Below are 22,991 nucleotides of genomic sequence, written 5' to 3'. Positions count from 1 at the left end.
CTGAACTAACCCCGCTAACAGACTGTCTCACTACCACCACCCCTGGTTAAGGACTGTTGGGACATAACCTGTTCAGCTACACGACCTCCCTTTGCTGGACTTCCGTTTGTAACCTCACTTCTAAGTTACCTGTTGGTTTTGTAATTAGCTATAGCATGCATATAGATAAAGCGACTAGACGAAGCGTAATGTTGAATCCTTATTGCTCAAACAGTAGACAAATGGACAAGCTCTTTATTTTATTATCTTTTACTTTCTCTTAACGTATGGCAGACTTTCAAATGACACCCAGCATTATTGAATGGCAGGGCATGTAGACTGACGATTGCTTGCATAGTTTCACTAGCTGTGTAAGAACCTGTGCCTAGTATATAGCGTCTAGAATTTTCACATACACGTGCAGCGAGTTATATATCAATGGCTACGTCTTACTTCCGTGTGTTCACATTAACCGCTCTGCCACCTGCTTAACTTGCATTAATTGTTAAGTGTGTTTAGTCAGTCATGTAGGCCTAATTGTTTCTCCTAATTTGCTCCCCTTATGTAACAAACGTGTACCGCTAGTTAACCAGTTTTTGTGCATCTCGCATGCAGTGATATTTATGTTTAGATCAATGTATATTGCCTGCCTTACTCACGTGTGACTCATAACACTTGACTTGTATCTTGCTTTTCATTAACTGTTTAGTTCGCAAACTTAACATATCCACTGTTGTCACACTTGCATAGACAACGTATTAATGCTTAGCCGAGATTATTATCACTGTCTGAGATAATGTGCCTGAGTTTGTGGAGCTTACCAACCTTGCTATTGATTTACTTCTACTGTTTTACTTAAAAAAAAAATGAGGCTGTCGTACACTGGAGTTGATGTACCATTGCAGATGTATATGTCATGTGCTTAACCTCCAACACTCCTTTTTCTTCTGTATTGTACCTTTATTGCCTCAATAAAAGAAAGATTGACAAAAAAACTATTGAAGGATTTTTCATGGCTAAACATGTAGTGCGTTGCTGTCTCCTGCCTGGTATCGAATTGATTTATACACATTCAGAGTGTGTACCTGATGTCAGTCATGCAGAGGAAAAAGTATATTTAACATTAAGCAGCCAGGCGATGATGAACAAATATATTTTATTTAGACAGGTTTGCAGAGTCCGTGAGAACCAAGGTGTAAAGCAATGGTTCTTAAGCTCTTCTGATGGGAATCTGAATACTGTGATGGGATTGTCCCAAGAAACTGGGTGTAGCATGGGGTACAGTTATTTCTCTCCCATCCCAACTGATCTTCTGGCTAAATCCATTGGTCTAAATAGCAGACCATATCTTGTCTCTGTCTTTCTCTATATTTCCAAATAAGTGAAATTTAAAAGCAAAGTGAGATGTTCTAAGAATGCCTCCATATTGCATTGCTACAATGCGTGTTTATCTTCCACAAGACTTTTAGAGCAATTTCGGTGATTCAGAACGTTCCATTGGGTGACATTCACAAGAGTTCCTATAATTTGTATTTTAGAGACTGATTGATGAGTTGATTCGAATTTGTCACAAATTACGATTTTTCTACTGACCCAAAATAGCAATTCATTTTGGTCTGAATTGATCAGGAATTTAAATCCAACGAAATTTCTAACTAGCACCGTGACCAATGAATCTGCCTATGGTCCACATCAGCGGATGACAAGCATGTTCTTAATTTAAATAAATTATAATAATTGATACTCCTGTGAAACCAGCTTTATTGTGGATGTGTGTCGAGTCAGATACATCTTATATAGAAACTATAAAACCTACTACTATAGTTCGATTTGGATCAAGCAGGAAACCCACGGGACTGTGAATCCAGCAAGTGTTACTGCTAACGTGGGATAGGAACGTCTTCTTTAGTAAGACCACAGGATCCCAAGGGATCAAGAAAAATGGCAAACTGTGCAAAACCAATTAGACTCCTGGCACCTTAACTGCTACAGCGCACTGTAGTGACGATGGTGCCTGGAGTTCCCCCTATAAATCCAAATTTCTTTCAAGCCTTTGTTAATTATTGTTGATCGACACTGAACAAAATTATAAACGCAACATTTTTGTTTTTGCCTCTATTTTTCATGAGCTGAACTCAAAGTTCTAAGACTTTTTCTATGTACACAAAAGGCCTGTTTCTCTCAAATATTGTTCACAAATCTGTTTAAATCTGTGTTCGTTAGCACTTCTCCTTTGCTGAGATAATCCATCCACCTCACAGCTGTGGCATATCAAGATGCTGATTAGACAGCATGATTATTGCACAGGTGTGCCTCAGGCTGGCCACAATAAAAGGCCACTCTAAAATATGCAGTTTTATCACACAGCACAATGCCACAGATGTCGCAAGTTTTGAGGGAGCGTGCAAAACAAAAAAGTGTTGCGTTTATAATTTTGTTCAGTGTATGTTAACATAGATGCCATGCGACACATGCGAATAAAGGAACATTTCTGATCCCTTGAACCACTACAGTCTATTGAAGTGGTTATGGTGAAAAAATCTGTAGGTGCTGTTATCCTGCACATAAAGACCGAACCGTCTACTGGCATCCAGATAATGAGGAATTTTAACTTCTCCACATTTTTCTACAAATTTGGAGGGCAATAATACAGCTTAATGTTATCGTCCAAAACTAGAAGGGAGTGTATGCAAACCCTCCTTGTGCCATACAGTCGGCAATAAACTGTTACAATTCAATAAACTGTAGTGTTATGTTCATGGTAGTAAGAAGTTGGGATTAGCACCTTGATGTGACCTCAGGTGACATTTGCAATGAGAAATAAGTTGACTAAAGGAGGGTACTTTAGTGTGAAGGAGTATGGAGGAAAAAGAGATACATTTACAGGAAAGGAAGATATTAAATAGCTCCAAAAGTGATGTGCTTGAGCTGCCACTACCTCATATTTCTTCCGGACAAGAGAGACTCCGACTTGGGTTGTTCCAGCTGCTATTTTCTATTTACCAGTCCGCTTTTATTGCCGTACCTTATTTTTGTGTGTAGTGTAATGTTTTTTATTTTAGTGTCCATTTAATTGACAAATCACAGGACTTATATTATTGTTATAACGTACAAGGCATTAATGTTTTTTTGTGTGTTAATGAGGGGGCCCAGCTGTGTCCCTTTAAGAAAGCGAGGATTGCTTAAGAAACCGTGCAGTACTTTCCATCTCCGGTTACCTGGATACTGTGTATCGTCTTTATCATCCTTTTGTCTGTTGTACTAGCAGACACATGACCTTGCTGCAAGCCTATCGGTTACTGTACGATACACACATTGCCATGCTGCGTGGGTAATGGTGTGTGACAACGGAGCATCCTCTGACTGTGTGCGTTTTAATTAAGGACTGTAAATTCACCTGTTTGTAACTGTCTGTTTTTACCATGTGGTCATATGGGGGGGACATTTTATCAATGCGTTCTGAAAAGTGACTGCTAAATTCCGTCATTATTTTGATTGTTTTGTAAGTGATCTAAAAAGTTCCACTTTTCCTTAGTAAATCCCGCCAATAAGATGCCACAGGCATTAAGCTCTGTGGCATATATGTATGGTGGCAATAAAGGCTTAAGTTGTCCGGTTGGTACAGTTAGGGAAGGTTTAGTGAGAGCTAATGACCCCTGCTTAGATTGTTAGGCAGAGTGGGGACAAGTAGCTGGGCAGATTTGGTGACACAGCTGTTGTTGGCCGCGAGCGAAGCGCCGGAAGCAAGGTGGCAGCGCAAGCTCAATCCCTGTCAGCTGTTTGCAGGACAGGAGGAGCACGGACGGACCGCTGCCCTCCCTCCTTCCCTCCCCTTTTTGCTAACTTTCTTTATAATTAATGTTGCGGTGTTAGAAGGCATTGGGGCAAAGTCATCCTCAGGTTGAAGTTCTGAGGAAGGATATGTGTTAAATGGTTTTGTATATAAAAGGCAGTCAAGTTAGCTATGACTGACTGGCAATTAAGTGATGGTGAAAGTTAAAGGTTTTGGAAGTAAAGTGAAACATTTATGTGAATATGCTACCGTTATCAAGTTATGGTGGCAGCCTAGCCCATTAAATAAATGAAACTGTGTCTGTGTTTATTGTGTGGTCCAAGTTATTTATGCGAAATATTGCCTACCATACATATTTTACAGAAATTTCCATTTCCTAAGACTGTCGTGTTTACTGACACCAGGACAACATTGTGGGCGGGCACGCCCTCTTTCTGTGCATGTCTGCCCCTTTTGGACAGAGCCAGTGGTGCAATTGTGCCACTGTCCCGCCTCCCTTCCTTTCATCCCACCGGCGTCACGATTCTGGGACTGCAGATTTTGGGAGGTATACGAGAGTGTCTGGGGTGGATGGAGGGGAAAAAAAGGAAATGCGAGGAGGGTGGAGTCAGGCAAGCTTAACTTTGCAGGTGCTGCTTGCAATGATAAAGCTCAGTACGTCTGTCAGGCCGCTGTGCGTGGTATAGGCATCATTTTTGCTCAGAATTCACAGGTGCCTAAGTCACAAATGCTGTGCAACTAGTGCCCAGCAAAAAATGTGAGTATATCTCTGGATGTGCAGCTTTCCAAGCAGAACCCCTGCACATAGTCTCCTGCCACCATAGCAACTTCTAAAAGCAGAAGTAGTTATGGTGGTTAGTGCTTGCAGGTTTACAGCTCTGTCCGCTGACCTCTTCACTTTTATTTCCTATCTCCTTGCTCATTTCTCACTCCTTTATTTGTTCCTCTACTTATCATTTTTTTTTTTTTTTTCTGGTTTACTGTAGGGTGACATTGGTGTTCATTCCTTAAACTCCAAATAGTAGAATTAAATGAACTGAATTAAAATCCGAACTGTAGAACTGGGTCAGCATTAGCTGAATTTGGAAAAATCTCCAACCTATCTCTTGTCACAGCTCGGCTAGCTTAGCCTTCATTTTAAAGTTTGTTGTATTTTAATTTTGGTACAATTTGGGATTTAGAACTTGCAATAAAGAAAGCCTAAATAGGGCTCTCTTTACAGGAAGTGTTTATGGAAGGCTGTGCAAGTCACATGCAGGGAGGTGTGACTAGGGTTCATAAACAAAGGGATTTAACTCCTAAATGGCAGAGGATTGAGCAGTGAGGCTGCAGGGGCATGTTCTATACACCCAAACTGCTTCATTAAGCTAAAGATGTTCAGGTGACTATAGTGTCCCTTTAAATATCCCAGTTTGATGCCAATTAGCCTGTAACTGAAATTAGCTAGATTTGTAGAGCTCCAGAATATAATTATATCTGTATATCTTCCTGAAGAACATATTTACAAAGCATAAACGTGTGGTACAACGATATACTGATTTTTAACATATTAATATTCCTGTAAGCACTAACCCCTTAATGACACAACTTCTGGAATAAAAGGGAATCATGATGGAATATATCCGTCGTCTGTCCTTAAGGGGTTAATGTAGATGTTAACTTCCTAAGATGCTTTACTGAAACCCTACATTTTTTTGATGTACTGCTTCTTAAAAGAGGAAATTGTGGTTGTGTTTTTTTTATTTTTTGTAATTTTTGTATGTATTTATTATTATTACGGAGCTTAACCCCTTAAGGACAGACGACGGATATATTCCGTCATGATTCCCTTTTATTCCAGAAGTTGTGTCATTAAGGGGTTAAAGGACGATGTGGCACTGTTTAACCTTTAACCTGTCTTGTGTGTGCAACATAATCTTTTAATAGTAACCTAATCCTGAAACTGGGCTTTTTTCCCCCCCGTGAACATAACAATGTATAAACACTAATATGTGAGAAACAAACGTGAAAAGTCATACCCCAAGTATTTCTCACAAAAATATATAAAAAGATGTTGGTCTTTGTTTGTGGAATGTTTATAATTTTATATGTTCGTATGGTGTTTTTTAAGATGTAAAAAAAACATAATAATTCTGAATAAAGACTATTTAAAAAAAAAAAACAAACACTATATATAAAAAGATAAAGAATGAGGGAAAACCATAATACACGTTGTCATATTTTCATACAAATTTTATTCTTTCCCTATTAAGTAATTGTGACCTAGTACTTAAATGACAGTTAACCCAGTTTATATATTTTAACTATTTCTTAAGGTATTATAGTTTCTCGATTGCTGTAATAAAATGCTTATTTTTATTTTATTCTGTCCTGTGTTGGTGGGTTTTATTTGGGTATCAGACAGTCTTTGCAACATTTCAACCATATAAGGGGCTTTATCAAGCCCACTGAGGTTCCACTGTTATTCAGATATTCAGAAGTGTATTTTTGCTGACTGTCACTCATAATTTAAATTTTTATATATAGACTGTCAGAAATGATAGCCGTAAACAACTGCTCATTTTCTTTTGAGGACCTTTTGATTTATCTCTTGCAATGCATTTTTATGACTGTTCTTTGCTTCCCTTTAGACAGAAGGAGTCAGAGTGTCTGTTAACATGTTATCTGATCAGAAAGTGACGCCTTTACTGGTCGTGGTGAGGCAGAAGGAGGCTGTGCTGTCTTTTCAAGCTCCACTCACTCTCCGGGGACTGTAAGTAGCCATCGTTGTAACACACAGAATATGGATGAAGCTAGCTCAATGCTTCTTAAAGCAACACTATAGGGTCAGGAACACAATCATGTATTCCTGACCCTATTGTGTTAAAACCACCATCTAGCCCCCGTGGCCCTCTCTAAATATAGTAAAATCTTACTTGTATTCAAGTCTGAAGCTGCTGGCTCTGCCCCGTCTGCTAACACCATGGTTGAGTGGTGGTCTGAACCAATCACAATACTTCCCCATAGGATTGGCTGAGACTGTCAAGGAGGCAGATCAGGGGCAGAGCTAGCACAAGCCAAACACAGCCCTGGCCAATCAGCATCTCCTCATACAGATTAATTTAATCAATGCATCTCTATGAGGAAAGTTCAGTGTCTGCATGCAGAGGGTGGAAACACTGAATGGCAGTGCTGCTTACTCAGCAGCACTGCCCCAGGAAGCATCTCTAGCAGCCATCTGAGGACTGACCAGTGGAGTTATCACTAGGCTGTAATGTAAACACTGCATTTTCTCTGAAAAGACTGTGTTTACTGCATCAAGCCTGAAGGTAATGATTCTACTCACCAGAACAAATGCAATAAGCTGTAGTTGTTCTGCTGACTATAGTGTCCCTTTAAACTTATTTTTTTTCTTTTCTTTCTTTAATATATAAGCAAGGACCAAAATGATGTGCATGGCATTAGCCTGATGCTCGGTGACCCAATTCTAATTGTAAAATTGAAGATTATGCTATCTTTAGTGTACTTATACTCTTCATTTTTGTAATGACAGGAGGTGGATATCTTGTTTATCTCTCGTTATTAAACTCCGCACAAATCATAAAGGATACATAAACCAATCAAAAACAAAAAGGGGTAATCTAACGCCTTGTACCCAGAAACATGTCCTCTTTCTTTGCTGTACCTGCGTCGGCGCAGGTCAGAGTTTTGGCTTCCGTGGCCTTACTTATTTACTGTTTGTTTTTGATTGATCGGGTTGTTTTATTGCTAATCCTTGTGTGCCCTTTACCCTATCTGTCCCCTTTCATTCCCTTATATTACTTCCTACTTGCTTTTGATTGGTTTATTTATAATTGATTGATTTTTTTATTTTTATTTTTTTCTGCTTTTGGAGTTTAGTAAAGAGAATTAAGCAAAATCTGAAGCCGTCTGACGTGATAAAACTGGCTCAGTGACCAATTCTTTCACTCTATCTTCTCGCTGTTCACTGGGTCTTCATTACATTATAGGCAATTGTGTTATAATTGTGTTATAGGCAATATCTCTGTATTGTATAGGTTTCTCTGTATTGTACCAGGCTCTGTTTATTGTATAGAGCTCTGTGTATTGTACCCGGCTCTGTGTATTGTAGAGGTATCTCTGTATTGTACCAGGCTCTGTGTATTGTATAGGTATCTCTGTATTGTACCAGGCTCTGTGTATTGTAGAGGTATCTCTGTATTGTACCAGGCTCTGTGTATTGTAGAGGTATCTCTGTATTGTACCAGGCTCTGTGTATTGTAGATGTATCTCTGTATTGTACCCAGCTCTGTGTATTGTAGAGGTATCTCTGTAATGTACCAGGTTCTTTGTATTGTATAGGTATCTCTGTATTGTACCAGGCTCTGTGTATTGTAGAGGTATCTCTGTATTGTACCAGGTTCTTTGTATTGTATAGGTATCTCTGTATTGTACCAGGCTCTGTGTATTGTAGAGGTATCTCTGTATTGTACCAGGTTCTTTGTATTGTATAGGTATCTCTGTATTGTACCAGGCTCTGTGTATTGTATAGGTATCTCTGTATTGTACCAGGCTCTGTGTATTGTAGAGGTATCTCTGTATTGTACCAGGTTCTTTGTATTGTATAGGTATCTCTGTATTGTACCAGGTTCTTTGTATTGTATAGGTATCTCTGTATTGTACCAGGCTCTGTGTATTGTAGAGGTATCTCTGTATTGTGCCCAGCTCTGTGTATTGTATAGGGCTCTGTGTATTGTAGCGGTATCTCTGTATTGTGCCCAGCTTTGTGTATTGTAGAGACGCACTTGAGCATATGTAGGTATTAGATAGTGTGGCTAAAAAGTAATATAATCACTGCCTTACAATATGCAGTAATTAAATATCATTGGGAAGTAAATTCTCACCCACTACTTGTCCTTTAAACTAGTATGCAAACATTACTCAAAAAACATATGAATGTTTCACAAAGCTTTCCTTCCGCACGGTTAATGTGCAGCTCACGGTTAATGTGCAGATCTGCCCTCACACAATATCTGGAATTTGGAAAAAAACTGAAAAATCATGATCAAAATAATACTTGGAGGGGAAAAAATCCTATCCGTTTATTTTATTGTAAAAATAGTGATTTTAATTGAGATATCAAACAGATGATGAGCAAAAATCCTTTTTTTTATATATATATAGTTGTGGCGATGCAGTAATTCAATTGTGGGTTTCAAAACTCTTAGAACCCTGCATTTAGCAGCAAGACTGCTTTTTGTAGAGAATGCCCAGTTTGATTATGAATTAAATCAGCTGTTCTATATTTCAGAGATTTAAAAGATAAGGTGTCTCCAACTGAAATACTGAGGTCGATCTCACACACCGCGTCGGGTCACTTGTTGGTGTTGTCTTGCACCCATTACCAAATAGCTTGACAGTTCATTAGTGGAATTCTAGTGTGCAATGCATGTCATTTGCAATGTATATTTCCAGTTGATCTACATTACCATGTATGCAATATGTACACGTTTATGTGTGTGGCTGCTCCTTCTCAGGTATCAACGTAACTATCTGTACAAAGATGTTGGCCGCACGTTGTGTCAGCCTCCGACAAAAGCGGAATCTGTGACCCAGTACTTCTATGTGGACGTATCCACTCTGTCGGAAAAGAACACAACGTATCGTCTGAGCGTCACACACCTTGATAACTTTGTACTGTGGTAAGTAAATCTCTAGAATTTGTTTAATGCTTTGATATAAACTATAAGTGGATTTCACTCTCCTATTTGTTTAATTTTAGGACAGAAGAACGATTCACCTTTAACGCCACTCCTTCTCAGCCACAGGTATATGTCTTATAAAAGCAACGTTTCCCCAATGGGTCAGTGGGGTCTTTAAGATTTAATACCCCTCCTCTGTTTTTAAATTTTATGTTTTTTACTAATAAAATAAATATTACTTTGTACCTGTAACCTGTTACTTAATACAGTACGGGTCATTTTTCTTTTTGTTCTAAAGAGTTAAATATGTCCTTTATGTATTTATCTTGGCTGTGTGTCCTGGCATATTTGTATGTTTATATAAAAAGAGGCTCGATTGCTCTGTGTAGGCGAGGGGTGTGTCTGCAGGCAGTCTGCCCCCGGCTGGCTCAGACCATGTTCGGTTAGTGGTACAGTAGTACTAACAATATTTGGTTTTTCTGTTTTTTTTTTGTTTTTTTTAAAGTTCTCTAGCAGTATTCCGTCATCAGTGTTCCCAGTGATTTAACCTTTTCCTTATAAATTATCCTCCAGTTAATATTTTAGTCCAATATCTGGACATAAAAGCAGCAAATGTTTTATTCTAGCCAGTTACAGTCAAGTATACACTAAAAAGATGCATAAATGTCAAATAATACAGATGGAAGTCAATCGATATTTCGCTCAGTAGGCCAATCAGGGAGCGGTAGGAGCAATAGGGGAGCCAATCAGGTAATTCAGTCAACGTTTCCAAACAAAAGGCAAGGAGCAACATTTGGAATGGATGTTCTGTCTGTCCTATACAAGGGTATATTAATGCTAGACTGAAGTGATCAACTATTATTATTAGAAAATTGGGCAGACTAGATTGGCCGAATGGTTCTTCTCTGCCGTCACATTCTATGTTTCTATTATTTCTTCATTCAATCAATCACAGAGGCGGAGCTTGGCTTGGTCAGTGACCAATCCCCTTCCTTCATAATCTCTTCCCTTCCCAGTATTATTGGTCACATTAATCCATTGATTCAGAATAAAATAAATTTAGCACAGTATTTTTTTTTTTCTCTGAATTAAGCTGTTGACATGATAGTGCTTGCGTGTGTTGGTGGCACCGTCTCCTTCAGAAAACATTACGGTGGCTTTGAAGGGGCGGTAGGGCAGTTCTGTATTCATTATACAAATGGGAATGACTGACGATATTTTCTCATTATCTTTCACTGTATTTTTTTTTTTCCCTTTAACTCTTTTTTTTTTTTTTTTCCATGGATTTGCTTTGTGTATCAGACTTTGTTAAATCCCCTTACACCTTTCCATTCTCTACAATCTAACTATGGTTTTCCTTTCGATTTCTTGCAGTATTTCAAGTATGTGTTTAAAGAAGGGGTGGATTCTGTGATTGTGAAGGTGTCCTCTCCTATGGTATTCCCGTGCTCCGTCATCTCAATACAGGATATCCAGGTGAGGCTTGAGGAGTGGGCACGTCCTGAGTTCTGATCTTACGTAAAACATTTTGAGGAGTAGGGTGTTTGTTTCAATGCGAGTTGTATTTGTTTATTTATCCGTCACATTTCTGGGATTATAGGATCCACACCACTGTATTAAACTCCGCCCCTTGCGCTTATCAGCCAGCCTAGAGAGAACACAGAAAGAGGAGGAGTCACAGAAACAATGTTTCTATTTCTCTTCCTCTGATACACTGTGTGCCCTGGTTGTGCCAGGATTGATTTGGGCTGTGTTGCTATTTGGTAAATCTTTTCATTCTCCATGTTTTCATTAATCGTGTAATTTTCGGTTCTCCTATAAATGGACACTCGACTGCCAAATCTCTGTTTAGTAGGTATACACGAAATGAAAACCTGTGTGCATTTATTTTTAATTGGAGTTGTATCTAAATACAGCTTGCAAAGACAGCAGATCTCCTATCTTCTGTCTGTGCGAGCCCTCCTCTCCTAACCCCGCCCAGACTTTCTGAAGCTGTCCAATCACAGACTTCCCAATGCAGCTCAATGAGAAGTCTTTGCATTGCAGGTGCTCTGGACTATTGCTGCCTCTTGAGTTTAGCTCCACTGAGCTAACCAAACCAGGAAGTAACAGGACTGGTTGTCTGCTTGAAAGCCAGTGTCCATTTATAAACAGCCAGGTTAACTTCTGTGGAAATCTGCACTTTTTGTAAAATGGGGGAAAAAGGGACTCACTCTTCACACAGCAAGCTAAAGTGCTTTAGGAGTCTAGAGTGTCCCTTTAACTGATGCTGGATCACGACATGCTATATTTGCATCATGCAGTGTAGAATAGTTAGGTGTGATGTAATAAGCCGATGGTCGGTGAGTTGCGTACATTTATAGAGAAGCTTGCGTTGGAGTGCATAGCATTGTGCATTGCTAATAGTACACCGCTTTACACCCTCCACTCGTCTTGTCTTACAGTGCCCAGTGTATGACCTCGATAACAATGTGGCCTTTATCGGCATGTACCAGACGATGACCAAGAAAGCCGCCATTACTGTACAGGTGATCCACTAAGTGGTCCTGCCACATTTTCTCTCAGTCTTCCCTCCCCTAACACGTTCTGTGTTATCCCACTCATATCTTTATCTCAGCATGCACACCCTTACCTACACTTGCACGCTCTCTACCTCTGTCTTTGTCATTCTATAGAGGAAGGATTTTGCCAGCGGTAGCTTCTATGTTGTGGTGGTGGTTAAGTCTGAAGATGAAGCCTGTGGTGGTGGCCTTCCTTACTATCCGTTAAACCCAGGTAAGTACACCTCACTGTAGTTTGCACAAAATCGTTAAGGGACAAAAGGCGCTAAATTAAAAATACAATCCAGTGCTGCCAATAACCACCCTGGTGTATTGTCACTTTATACACACTAACAATAAATACCACAACAACCAAAAAAAGGTAATAGCACACACTTTGGTTATATTTACCTTATTATATAGTCACTGATTGGTCTTTTTAAAATTCTTATATCGACCCTGTATAATATAGATCTAAAAACGCCGTAGTGTAATATGTACACATTATCTGAAAAAAAGGAGGTAAATTGGAACACTCACAATTTACAGAGCCATTCTAAAGATTGGCTCTGAACTATAGATGTATTTCATCCACATAAAGGGATAGCTGGATAATGTAGTGGGTTCTTTAGAACATAGTGGTGTTGAAAACATCCAATGGAAACCGAAACCAAAATAATAAATAATAAGAGTTGTATTAAAAGTAAGATAACTTTTATTTGTATCAGTATCTTTAAAATTAGAATAAAAATGCAGAACGCATTTCAGCTCAGTCTTCCTCTGGTTCATTCTACATTCACAATGGTTCAAATGTGTCTAAATACCCTCCTAACAAATGTAATAGAAGTAAGTGTCACTGGCTGTCTCTGCCTGGTTCTCGTGTAGCGGTCTCTCACAGTCCCTTTTTGTGTGTTTCAGATACGCCGATGGATCACGGGACTCGTGAGAAGACGCTTGAAGTTCTGATCAGCCCTGCAATTGGCAGTATGTGGGTGTATAGAAGGGAGGGAGCGTCACTGTGTAACAGTTTGTCTCAGTGTGTATGTAAGCGCCACACCGGAGCTGCTGATAAAGGACGTGAATGTTTAAGTAACAAATATGAGCCATGATTATGTTGCATTTTCATATTTGTGGTTGTTCATCTCCAAGAGCAGACGTCTGACTTGCAATGCCTGCTAGTACGGTTTTACAATTTACTGAGGTGTATAACGCAGAAAAGGTCGGTTTAAAAAAAAAAAATTACCCCCATTGCACTTCTATATCTGTGGCATTCCCATCACCACGTGATGTCGTAGTTGTGCTTCTAATCAGAAAAAAACACTGTGTGCTCGCCTGTCGTTTTCTCCACTGGTGCAATGGGCTTTAACTCCTTTATATACTTTGCCTGGAACTAAAAGAACATTCAAAGCATTTTAAAATCATTTTGTCACAACCTACAGCGAGCTTATCATTAGATATTTTGTTGTTCCATCACATTAATGTACCGCTCTACAGCAGTGGAATTTGGAAAACACTTGCAGTACATCTATATTTTAGTTATATCAAAACGCAGAGATCTTGAGTAATTTACTAATCAGTTTATAGGGTTATAATCGACTGTTCAGGTCCTTGGTGTGGACTGTTGGTTTGCGATCTGCTTGTTTAACATTGTCTTGTTTTGTTTTGCTAACATCGCCTGTTTATCGCCAGCATCTCTGTCATTATATTTTCAGTTCCCCTTTCAATCCAATCTAGTAAAACCTATCTCAGCTCGTTCTTCTCTCCCCTGTTTCATCCATGCGTCTCAATCACTTTTAAATTTTTTTTTCTTCCATTCTGATTATTAAGCTTTTTTTTCCATTCTTAAGCATGTCTCCCTTTGCTTTTTCATCTCACAGAGGAGACCTACATCGGAGGAATTATGTTCTGTTTTGGTGTGTTCATGTCCTTCTACTTATTGGCTTTGTTCATACCCTGCTGGGAGAAATGGAGGTAAGAGAGAGTGGTGAATGCATATTACATTATCTATCTCTGTATCTTTAATAATAATCTGTCAAATACATGGTGCTACGAAAGCCGCAAAACTTAGTGCAGATCCCTGCTACCCTCATTTTATGGTGATTTATCATTTTAAGCAAAAGCACAACAACATAGAAAAATCACCAGAATGTGTCCAAAGCACTCCCCAGTCCTGAAATCCTGTAAAATGTAGTGGTCAGCTCAGAGCAGTTAGCAACTTCATTTAAAAAAGATCTTTATTAGCTATATATTAAAATGAATCCTATGCTGGTGGCCGTTCACAGCAGATCCAATTTTGTGAGGAGCATGCAAGGTTCAGAATGTTTTCTGATTTTGAGACCGTACGTGTTAGATGCCCAAAACGCGTTGACAGTTGCCTATTCCCCCACAATGTTCTTTGGAACATTGTCCACATGGAATGTAATTTAACATTAACTAATAAATTTGGATTGTAATTAAAGCGGATAAATTGTGAACTAATCCCTACGTTTTTACAGGTGCACACACAAGATCCTGTCTGGAATTCAGACGTATTTAAAAGGAAAAAACGATTTGACATTTTACATTTTACTATATTTTTGTGTCCTAAAGAGATACTACAGTCACCAAAAGCTTAATGAAGCAGTTTTGGTGTATAGATCATGCCTCCAAAGTCTCACTGCTCAATTCTCTGCTATTTATGAGTTAAATCAGTTTTGTTTCTATTTATGCAGCCCTCGTCACACCTCCCCTGGCTGTGACAGACACAATCTGCATGGAAACAAAATGGTTTCATTTTCAGATGGAACTTACTTTCAAACAGTGGCGTACATACCGGGGTCGCAGGGGTCGCGGCTGCGACCGGGCCCGGCCCTCCAGGGGGCCCGGCCGCCCTGCGACCCAGGTATGTACTCACTGGGCCAGCCTCTTCTCCTGGGGGGCCCAGGAGCCGGCCACATCCGGGCCCCCCGAGGCTGGCCCTGCTTACACCCGGCGGGCAGTCAGGCTGGCGGGCGCGCGAGGGAGCACTCTCCCCTGAGTGCTCCCTCTTCAGCTCCCTCGCGCACCGCACTGAAACCGGAGCCGGAAGATGACGTCATCTTCCGGCTCCGGCATCAGTACGCGGCGCGCGAGGGAGCTGAAGAGGGAGCACTCAGGGGAGAGTGCTCCCTCGCGCGCCCGCCAGCCTGACTGCCCGCCGGGTGACACCACTGGACCCCAGGGAATCCCCTCAGCTCTCCCACAGGTAAGGAGGCTGGGGGGATTAAATAGAAAAAAAAACAAAAAAAAAACGTGTGTGTGTGAGAGTGTATGTTAGTGAGTGTATGTTAGTGAGTGTATGTTAGTGAGTGTATGTTAGTGAGTGTATGTTAGTGAGTGTATGTTAGTGAGTGTATGTTAGTGAGTGTATGTTAGTGAGTGTATGTTAGTGAGTGTATGTTAGTGAGTGTATGTTAGTGAGTGTATGTTAGTGAGTGTATGTTAGTGAGTGTATGTTAGTGAGTGTGTGAGTGTGTTAGTGTATGTTAGTGAGTGTGTGAGTGTGTTAGTGTATGTTCGTTAGTGTGTGTATGTTAGTGAGTGTGTGTGTGTGAGTGTGTTAGAGTGTTTGTCTTAGTGTTAGAGTGTGTGTGTGTGTGTGTGTGTTAGTATTAGAGTGTGTGTTGGAGTGTGCGTGTTAGTGTTAGAGTGTGTGTCTGTTAGTGAGTGTGTATGTATGTTTGTCACTGAGTGTGTGTCTGTCAGTTAATGTGTGTGTCTTAAGCACTTACCTTTCTCCAGCGCCGGACTCCCTTGGCGCTGGGGATCTCTCCGCCTCTCAGCTCCGAATGCGCATGCGTGGCAAGAGCCACGCGCGCATTCAAACCGCCCATAGGAAAGCATTACTCAATGCTTTCCTATGGACGTTCAGCGTCTTCAGTGAGAAACGCAGAAAATCCTCTAGCGGCTGTCAATGAGACAGCCTCTAGAGGCTGGATTAACCCTCAGTGAAACATAGCAGTTTCTCTGAAACTGCTATGTTTTCAGCTGCAGGGTTAAAACTAGAGAGACCTGGCACCCAGACCACTTCATTGAGCTGATGTGATCTGGGTGTCTGTAGTGGTCCTTTAAGTGTATGTGTTTATGCATGCACTGGCGTACATAACGTGGTCGCAGGGGTCGCAGCCCTGCGACCAGGTGCCCGCCGCCATGTGTTGCGGCCCCAGCCCGCGCAGAGTAAGCGCGCGGGGGGGGGGCCCACGGATCAGTTTTCGCACCGGGGCCCCATGGGTTGTGTGTACGCCACTGCTTTCAAAGTTTTTATCTCCTGCTCTGTAAATTGAACTTTAATTACATACAGGAGGCTCCTGCAGGGTCAAGCAAACTATAAACCATGTAGTAGATAAACGTTTTTAAATGAAACAGAATTTGCAATAATGGGTGTAAAGTGTAAACTTTAGATCACTCTTTACAGGAAGTGTTTTGGAAAGCTATGCAAGTCACATGGAGGGAGGTGGGCCTAGGGCTGCATAAACAAAGTGACAGATAATTGAATAGTGATACTGTCTGCAGGGGCATAATCTATACACCAAAACTGTTTAATTAAGCAAAAGTTTTTTTTGGTGACTATAGTATCACTTTTTTAAGCTATCAATCGTGACCAATTTAATACTGTTTGGCATAAAAGTAGTGCAGAATCCCAGATGTGCTGAGTTCCAATGAGAACAGTCTCTTTGTGTCCACTGCTTTTATTATCTTGTGCATATAATTGTAGTTTTTGTCAAACGCTGTGCCCTTGATTTAATACACTTTCCAAATGATTTAATAAATTTATAAATACCTTCCAAATGATTTATCTATACATATTTACCATTAAAGGGACTCTCCAGTGCCAGGAAAACTTCCTGGCACTGCAGGTTCCTGCAGTGCCCCCTCCCTCTCACCCCCCATCCCAGGTTGCTGAAGGGGTTAAAACCCCTTCAGTGACTAACCTGAATCCAGCGCCGATGTCTCTCGACGCTGGGTCAGGCTCCACCCACGCTCCTCCCAATGGCCATGGCCACGCGCATGTAAAAAGTATTTAATATATTTAGAAACCTAGAATGTGACGGCAGATAAGAACCATTCGGCCCATCTAGTCTGCCCAATGTTCTAAATACTTTCATTAGTCCCTGGCCTTATCTTATAGTTAGGATAGCCTTATGCCTATCCCACGCATGCTTAAACTCCTTTACTGTGTTAACCTCTACCACTTCAGCTGGAAGGCTATTCCATGCATCCACTACCATATCAGTAAAGTAATACGTCCTGATAATATTATTATATATATATATTTTTTTTAATTCTTTATTTTTGTTGTGCATTTGCTTAAAATGAGCGTCTGAGAAGCCACAACAGCTCTCTCAGGCTTTCAAACAAGAGACGTAAATAGACATTTGGCATTGGAAGACGGTGCACATTTTGTAAAATGAAGTGTATACATTATAACATTCTGGCTAGTTCTCTCGCTGTATCGCCATATTCTCGATTTAAAAAAAAAAAAAAAAAAAAAAAAAAGAGAGAGAGAGAGAGAAACAAGAAAACAAAATGAGAGTAGGTATGTGTAGTTTGATAGGCTCTGTACGTGTAGATCGGGGCTTGGGTGATGAGCAATTAACACTTGCGTCTTGCTGGTGAGTTTCAGTGGTGGCAATGGCGATAGGGAAATATACCACACGTCTTGCCATTGTGGCGCTGTCTAGGGTATGGTGTTTAGTGTGGTCTCCGCTATCTCTGTCCCTAGATTGCCCTATGTGCCTAGTAGGTGCTTGTGCGGTGTGCGTGTGGTCTGTGACCCCTAACCTAGGGGGAAGCGGGGGTGGGCAGGGTGAATATGCTGGTGGCCCTGGGCTTGGTCCTCTCACGGTGGTGACTATTGTGTGTGGTGTGATGCCTGTTGGTTGTTGTGTCTTTGTGGGTCATTGCCAATAAGGTGGCTCTTTAAATCAGGGAGAGGTCATATGAATGTGTGCCTTGCATATTTCCTAATTGTTTTGTTGAGCCAGTTGAAGAGAAGTAAACCATTAAAGCAGTACAATAAACATTAACATTGGTAACTTTTTGCCTGTAGGCTGAGTAGCAGTCATTGGTGTCAGGTGGCTGCTATTGGGGCTCCTCTCCTTCTTGGTACAAAGGGGACAGTCCTAGTGGGGTCCCATGTGTGGGAGCTGGTGGGCTCATCAGTTGGGTCAAGTCCTGGTGGGGACCCCAGCGCCCTAAGGAAGGAGTCGGCCTCCTGAGTGGAGGTAAGGTGCAGAGCAGTGCAGTTGTGGTCCACTGAGAGGGTTTTGGGTACTGTCCAGCGGTAAGTCACCTTGGCTTCTTGGAGGCGACGAGTCACTGGGCGCAGGTTTCTTCTCCACTGGAGTGTGGATCTTGTCAGGTCCTGATAGAAGGTAAGACTTGCTGATTCAAAGTCCAGTGGCGTTTTGCCTTTCAGGGCTACGAAGATGGCATTTCTGTCTGTTTGAGTGTGACACCGGACGATCACATCTCTTGTTGCTTGTGGGGGGGGGGGGGGGGGTGCCTTTGGCGATTTGCGGATACTAAATATCCCTGCGAAGGTTAGTTTTTTTGGCCTGTGTATGTGGCAATATGGTGGCGACCAGGCGTCTGAGATAATGTGGCAGTTCTGACTGGCATATTTCGTCTGGGATTCCCCTGATTTTCACGTTGCTTTTGCGGCTTCTCTCTTCTGCTGCATCCAGCTTGTTGAGCAGGATTGAATGAGAGGACTTTGGTTGGGACACCGTTTCTTTAAGGTCTCTCAGTTCGTGTTGGACGTCTATAATATCCTCCTCTGAGGTTTTCACACGGTCTGTGACCACTTGGACCTCCTTTTTCAATATGGCCATGTCTGCCGCGGACATTTGTTTTAGCACTATTAGGAGGTTTTTGATGTCCAGTTTAGTGGCTGGTGTCAGCGCATAAGGGTCAGCCTGTGTCTCTTCGGGTAGCAGTTGGTCTAGGGTATCCCCCATGGCGTGCTCCGAGCACGTTGAGCTGGTGTCTCGGTCGGGTGTGGCCGCCATCTTTGTGACCGTGGGCGCTGGAGCATGGTGCTGATATCACGGGTATCTTTGCACGCACCTGTTGCTATCCACTGGGATTTTCGTCCCATGTTTGCCAGGTCTGTGTTCGTGTTCTCCGAGGGTCGTGTAGCTGCGGAGAATACCGCGTTGTGGAGCACCGTTTCGAGGGCCTTATAGTCTGAGTAGGCCTTGGTTTTGTGGCGTGCTTTCCAACCCGTCTGCTGATAAAAGAAGGGCATCGGTCGGTTGTCGGATTGGTCCCTTTCCTCTGTCTCTTGGTCTTTGGGGTTGTGTGGGCTTCTTTGGCTGGATTAGCCGTCGATTTTCCCCTGTTTATGTCGGAGCTCTCTGTGCTTGCGACCGCTCGGTTCAGTGGCTAAGCTCCGCCCCCCCGATATTATTTTTAAACCTTTGTCCCTCTAATTTAAGACTATGTCCTCTTGTTGTGGTAGATTTTCTTCTTTTAAATATAGTCTCCTCCTTTACTGTGTTGATTCCCTTTATGTATTTAAATGTTTCTATCATATCCCCCCTGTCTCGTCTTTCCTCCAAGCTATACATGTTAAGATCCTTTAACCTTTCCTGGTAAGTTTTATCCTGCAATCCATGAACCAGTTTAGTAGCCCTTCTTTGAACTCTCTCTAAGGTATCAATATCCTTGTGAAGATAGGGTCTCCAGTACTGTGTACAGTACTCCAAGTGAGGTCTCACCAGTGTTCTGTACAATGGCATGAGCACTTCCCTCTTTCTACTGCTAATACCTCTCCCTATACAGCCAAGCATTCTGCTAGCATTTCCTGCTGCTCTCATTATATTGTATTGTTTTTCTTATTATTTTTAATGTAGAGAATGTATTTAATGACATTATGTAAATAATATTTTATTGTTACTAACCATGTCTGGCATAGAATTCGTAATTGCTCGTTCATTTCCTAGTTTAGTGAATAGCTCTAATAAGATTTGTATGTTCTAGTAATTGTTTGTTTATGCAGAAAGGGGAGAAAAGAAGCCGGACTGCTGAGCTCTGTGGGATCGATAAACGATGAAACCGGTAATTCTCTAGAATGAGCGTCTTGTGCAGAGAACATCTTCAAAGTGACGTGTAGTCTGGAACACAGGCAGGGTTATTACTAAACTGGACATTTTTTGCAGAATTTCAAGTTAAAGGACCACTATAGGCACCTAGACCACTTCAGCTTAATGAAGTGGTCTGGGTGCCTGGTCCAGCTATGTTTAACCTTTTTTTCTATAAACATAGCAGTTTCAGAGAAACTATGTTTACACTGAGGGTTAATCCAGCCTCTAGCGGCTGTCTCATTGACAGCCGCTAGAGGTCTTCCGTGCTTCTCACTGTGAAAATCACAGTGAGAAGATGCCAGCGTCCATAGGAAAGCATTGTAAATGCTTTCCTATGAGACTGGCTGAATGTGCGTGCGGCTCCTGCCAGGCATGCGCATTCAACTGAAGAGGAGGAGTGGAGGCAGAGAAGAGGAGAGCTCCCCGCCCGGCGCTGGAGAAAGAGGTAAGTTTAACCCCTTCCTACCACCAGAGCCCGGCGGGAGGGGTACCCTGAGGGTGGGGGCACCCTCAGTGCACTATAGTGCCAGGAAGACAAGTATGTTTTCCTGGCACCATAGTGGTCCTTTAATTATAAATGTTTGACCAAAACAGCCGAGCCGTTTAAATATCTGTGTACATTTATTAAGATATAGGTGTGTGTGTATATATAAATATATATATATATATATATATATATATATATATATATATATATTTATTGTGTGTGTGGTGGTGGTGGTGGTGGTGGTGGTTATTTTTATTTTTTATTACAGTGTTATGGAAAATAATGAAATTGAAACTCCATAAATATTTACTTTAATAGTGTCTATCTTACCATTATGAGGAACTTAACCCCTTAAGGACCAAACTTCTGGAATAAAAGGGAATCATGACGTGTCACACACGTCATGTGTTCTTAAGGGGTTAAACCTGGTAGTATGAACCCTAGCAGCTAAATATGTGTTAATTGACCTTTTCATACTCTGCGGGGAAGATATAATATTGAGTTCTGTGAAAAAATAAAGACGATACTGTGATTGTTGGGATGGATAAGACCATTGTAAGACATTGGAGAGCATTGGTGAAATCTATCTTTGATAGATTAAACTTTATAATCCGGTGCCTGGTCCTTCAGAAAGAAACCATTTCCTAGTGATGAACACCACTAACTCTTTCAGCTTGTCCATGGACGAGCTATCCGGATCCTAACCACTTAAATCAGTTTAGCTCTCTGAATTGCGTCATGTGTCCTCCTTACTCTTTATGGTTTTTGTTTTTCTTCTCATTGTACAAAAAGTGCAGATTTCAATAGAAATTGGCACTTTTATATATCAACTTTTGTTCCAACAATGAAGAAATGCATTAATAAATTCATGCATGTTTACATTGTTTTTATTAATTTTTTTTATTTTATTTTTTGGGCAGTGGGGTGTCCCTTAAATGTTAGACCAGAACATCCTACGTATCTATGGAACCTAGCCAATTCATCACGCTCGGTCTTTCTTCTACCGTTGTCCCAAGCAATTTGTTAACTGATTTCCCTTTCTCTGTTGTTTGATACATTTAGTATCTTGATTAAACCTCGGTGTTCCTCATTTGAAAACCATTCCATAGTTTAAGCTCCTTTTTGACTGTATAAAAGACTTCCTGGTAAATATTATACAATTATTATAAATATTATATATGGAAAGATTAGGCAGTCTTATGTGTGAGATCTAGACTGCCATGTCTAGGTGTCAGAATTTTAACACCCACTAATTAACGAGTGGAATTGTGAGATCGTTGTCTTGTTATATAATTACCGGTACTTATTTTCTCTTTCTGCTCTGTACGTTCTTCTCATTTCCAGCATCGCTGCTCGGTAAGATTTGACCGGATGTGAAGGGGAAGGTTTAATATCACTGTCACCAACGCATAACATAAGATGCATGTTTAACACCTGGGGCAGGTTGTGCTACACTGTGTTAGTCTATTCAGCTTTCTAACCCTCCTGCAGTGTGTGCAATGTAACACGCGAAGTCTACTCACCCACTATGTTGTATTATTAAATATTTTGCGGGGAATATTTTTAGAAGGGATTAGGCTAACCGCAAAGTGTGAAACTTGCATTGCATGCACAGAGCTTTTTTATTTTTGTGGAATATGTATAAATTATCTGCCAACGAAAGGCTATTACATCTATTTTAGAGGAGATATTTGAGAGTAATCTACAGCCATTGCGTTTCTTAAAGGAAACCTGTGAATATTTGTTTTATTTAAAATTAAAAGCATACATGTATTATAGCCTTTGTGTATTAAGCTGTAATACAATAGAACATTCAATATTTGGTTTTCTCCTGGCTTACCCTTGCTTCATGGGGGCAGCCATCTTTAAATTCTTTTTGGCCCATGAAGGTAACCGGAAGTTAGTGCTCATTTACAAATCCAGATGTCATGAGCATGTGCCGAGCATGTAAAAACTACACTGCTGAGCTTGTTTCCACCAATCAAATTGAGCAAAGTCTTAGTTAGATACTCACCAATGAGGACTTCGAGATGGCTGGCCCCCCAGACCAAAAACACTGATATGTATACAGTAATTACAAGATTATGCACATTGAGGCTATAATATATGGGCTATAATATATGTAATATAAAAATAAACTTTCTTTTATTTTTTTCAATAATACAGTTTTCCTTTAAGTACCTCTTTGGTGAATATGGCAGTCTATGAATAGACTGACGCGGATTACCAAAAAAATTGATTGCATTTTAACATGTTGATACATATACTACAAAATTAGCAAAAGCTGCTGCACCGTGCCGAGTTCCCACCTTCATATCTAACCCCGATACAGATTTTCCTGTGCATTGTGGTGATATCGTCTCCTGTCTTCTAGGAAAGTCATCCGGCCAGAAGTATGACGGCTGT

General features: G+C 40.9%; 1 protein-coding gene across 6 annotated transcripts in view; it reads left to right on the top strand.

Moving 5' to 3' along the window:
* The window catches only part of SIDT2 (SID1 transmembrane family member 2), a 40,614-nt gene that overhangs the window by 5,516 nt on the left and 12,107 nt on the right, over positions 1-22,991 (top strand). For 4 of the 6 annotated variants that reach the window (XM_063436075.1, XM_063436071.1, XM_063436074.1 and 1 more), the window contains exons 3-13: positions 6,403-6,524; positions 9,289-9,453; positions 9,534-9,579; positions 10,828-10,929; positions 11,898-11,981; positions 12,129-12,228; positions 12,912-12,977; positions 13,871-13,964; positions 20,014-20,072; positions 21,930-21,941; positions 22,960-22,991. The exon at positions 22,960-22,991 is cut by the window's right edge and continues 16 nt beyond it. In XM_063436075.1, coding sequence (XP_063292145.1) covers positions 6,403-6,524; positions 9,289-9,453; positions 9,534-9,579; positions 10,828-10,929; positions 11,898-11,981; positions 12,129-12,228; positions 12,912-12,977; positions 13,871-13,964; positions 20,014-20,072; positions 21,930-21,941; positions 22,960-22,991 — 882 coding nt within the window. The remainder of the gene's footprint in view (positions 1-6,402; positions 6,525-9,288; positions 9,454-9,533; positions 9,580-10,827; positions 10,930-11,897; positions 11,982-12,128; positions 12,229-12,911; positions 12,978-13,870; positions 13,965-20,013; positions 20,073-21,929; positions 21,942-22,959) is intronic. The other 2 variants (XM_063436073.1, XM_063436072.1) reach the window with 1 other exon arrangement.

The sequence above is a fragment of the Pelobates fuscus genome, chromosome 11 (assembly GCF_036172605.1).
Source record: "Pelobates fuscus isolate aPelFus1 chromosome 11, aPelFus1.pri, whole genome shotgun sequence".
Lineage (NCBI taxonomy): Eukaryota > Metazoa > Chordata > Amphibia > Anura > Pelobatidae > Pelobates > Pelobates fuscus.
This window is presented reverse-complemented; position numbering and strand designations above follow the sequence as displayed.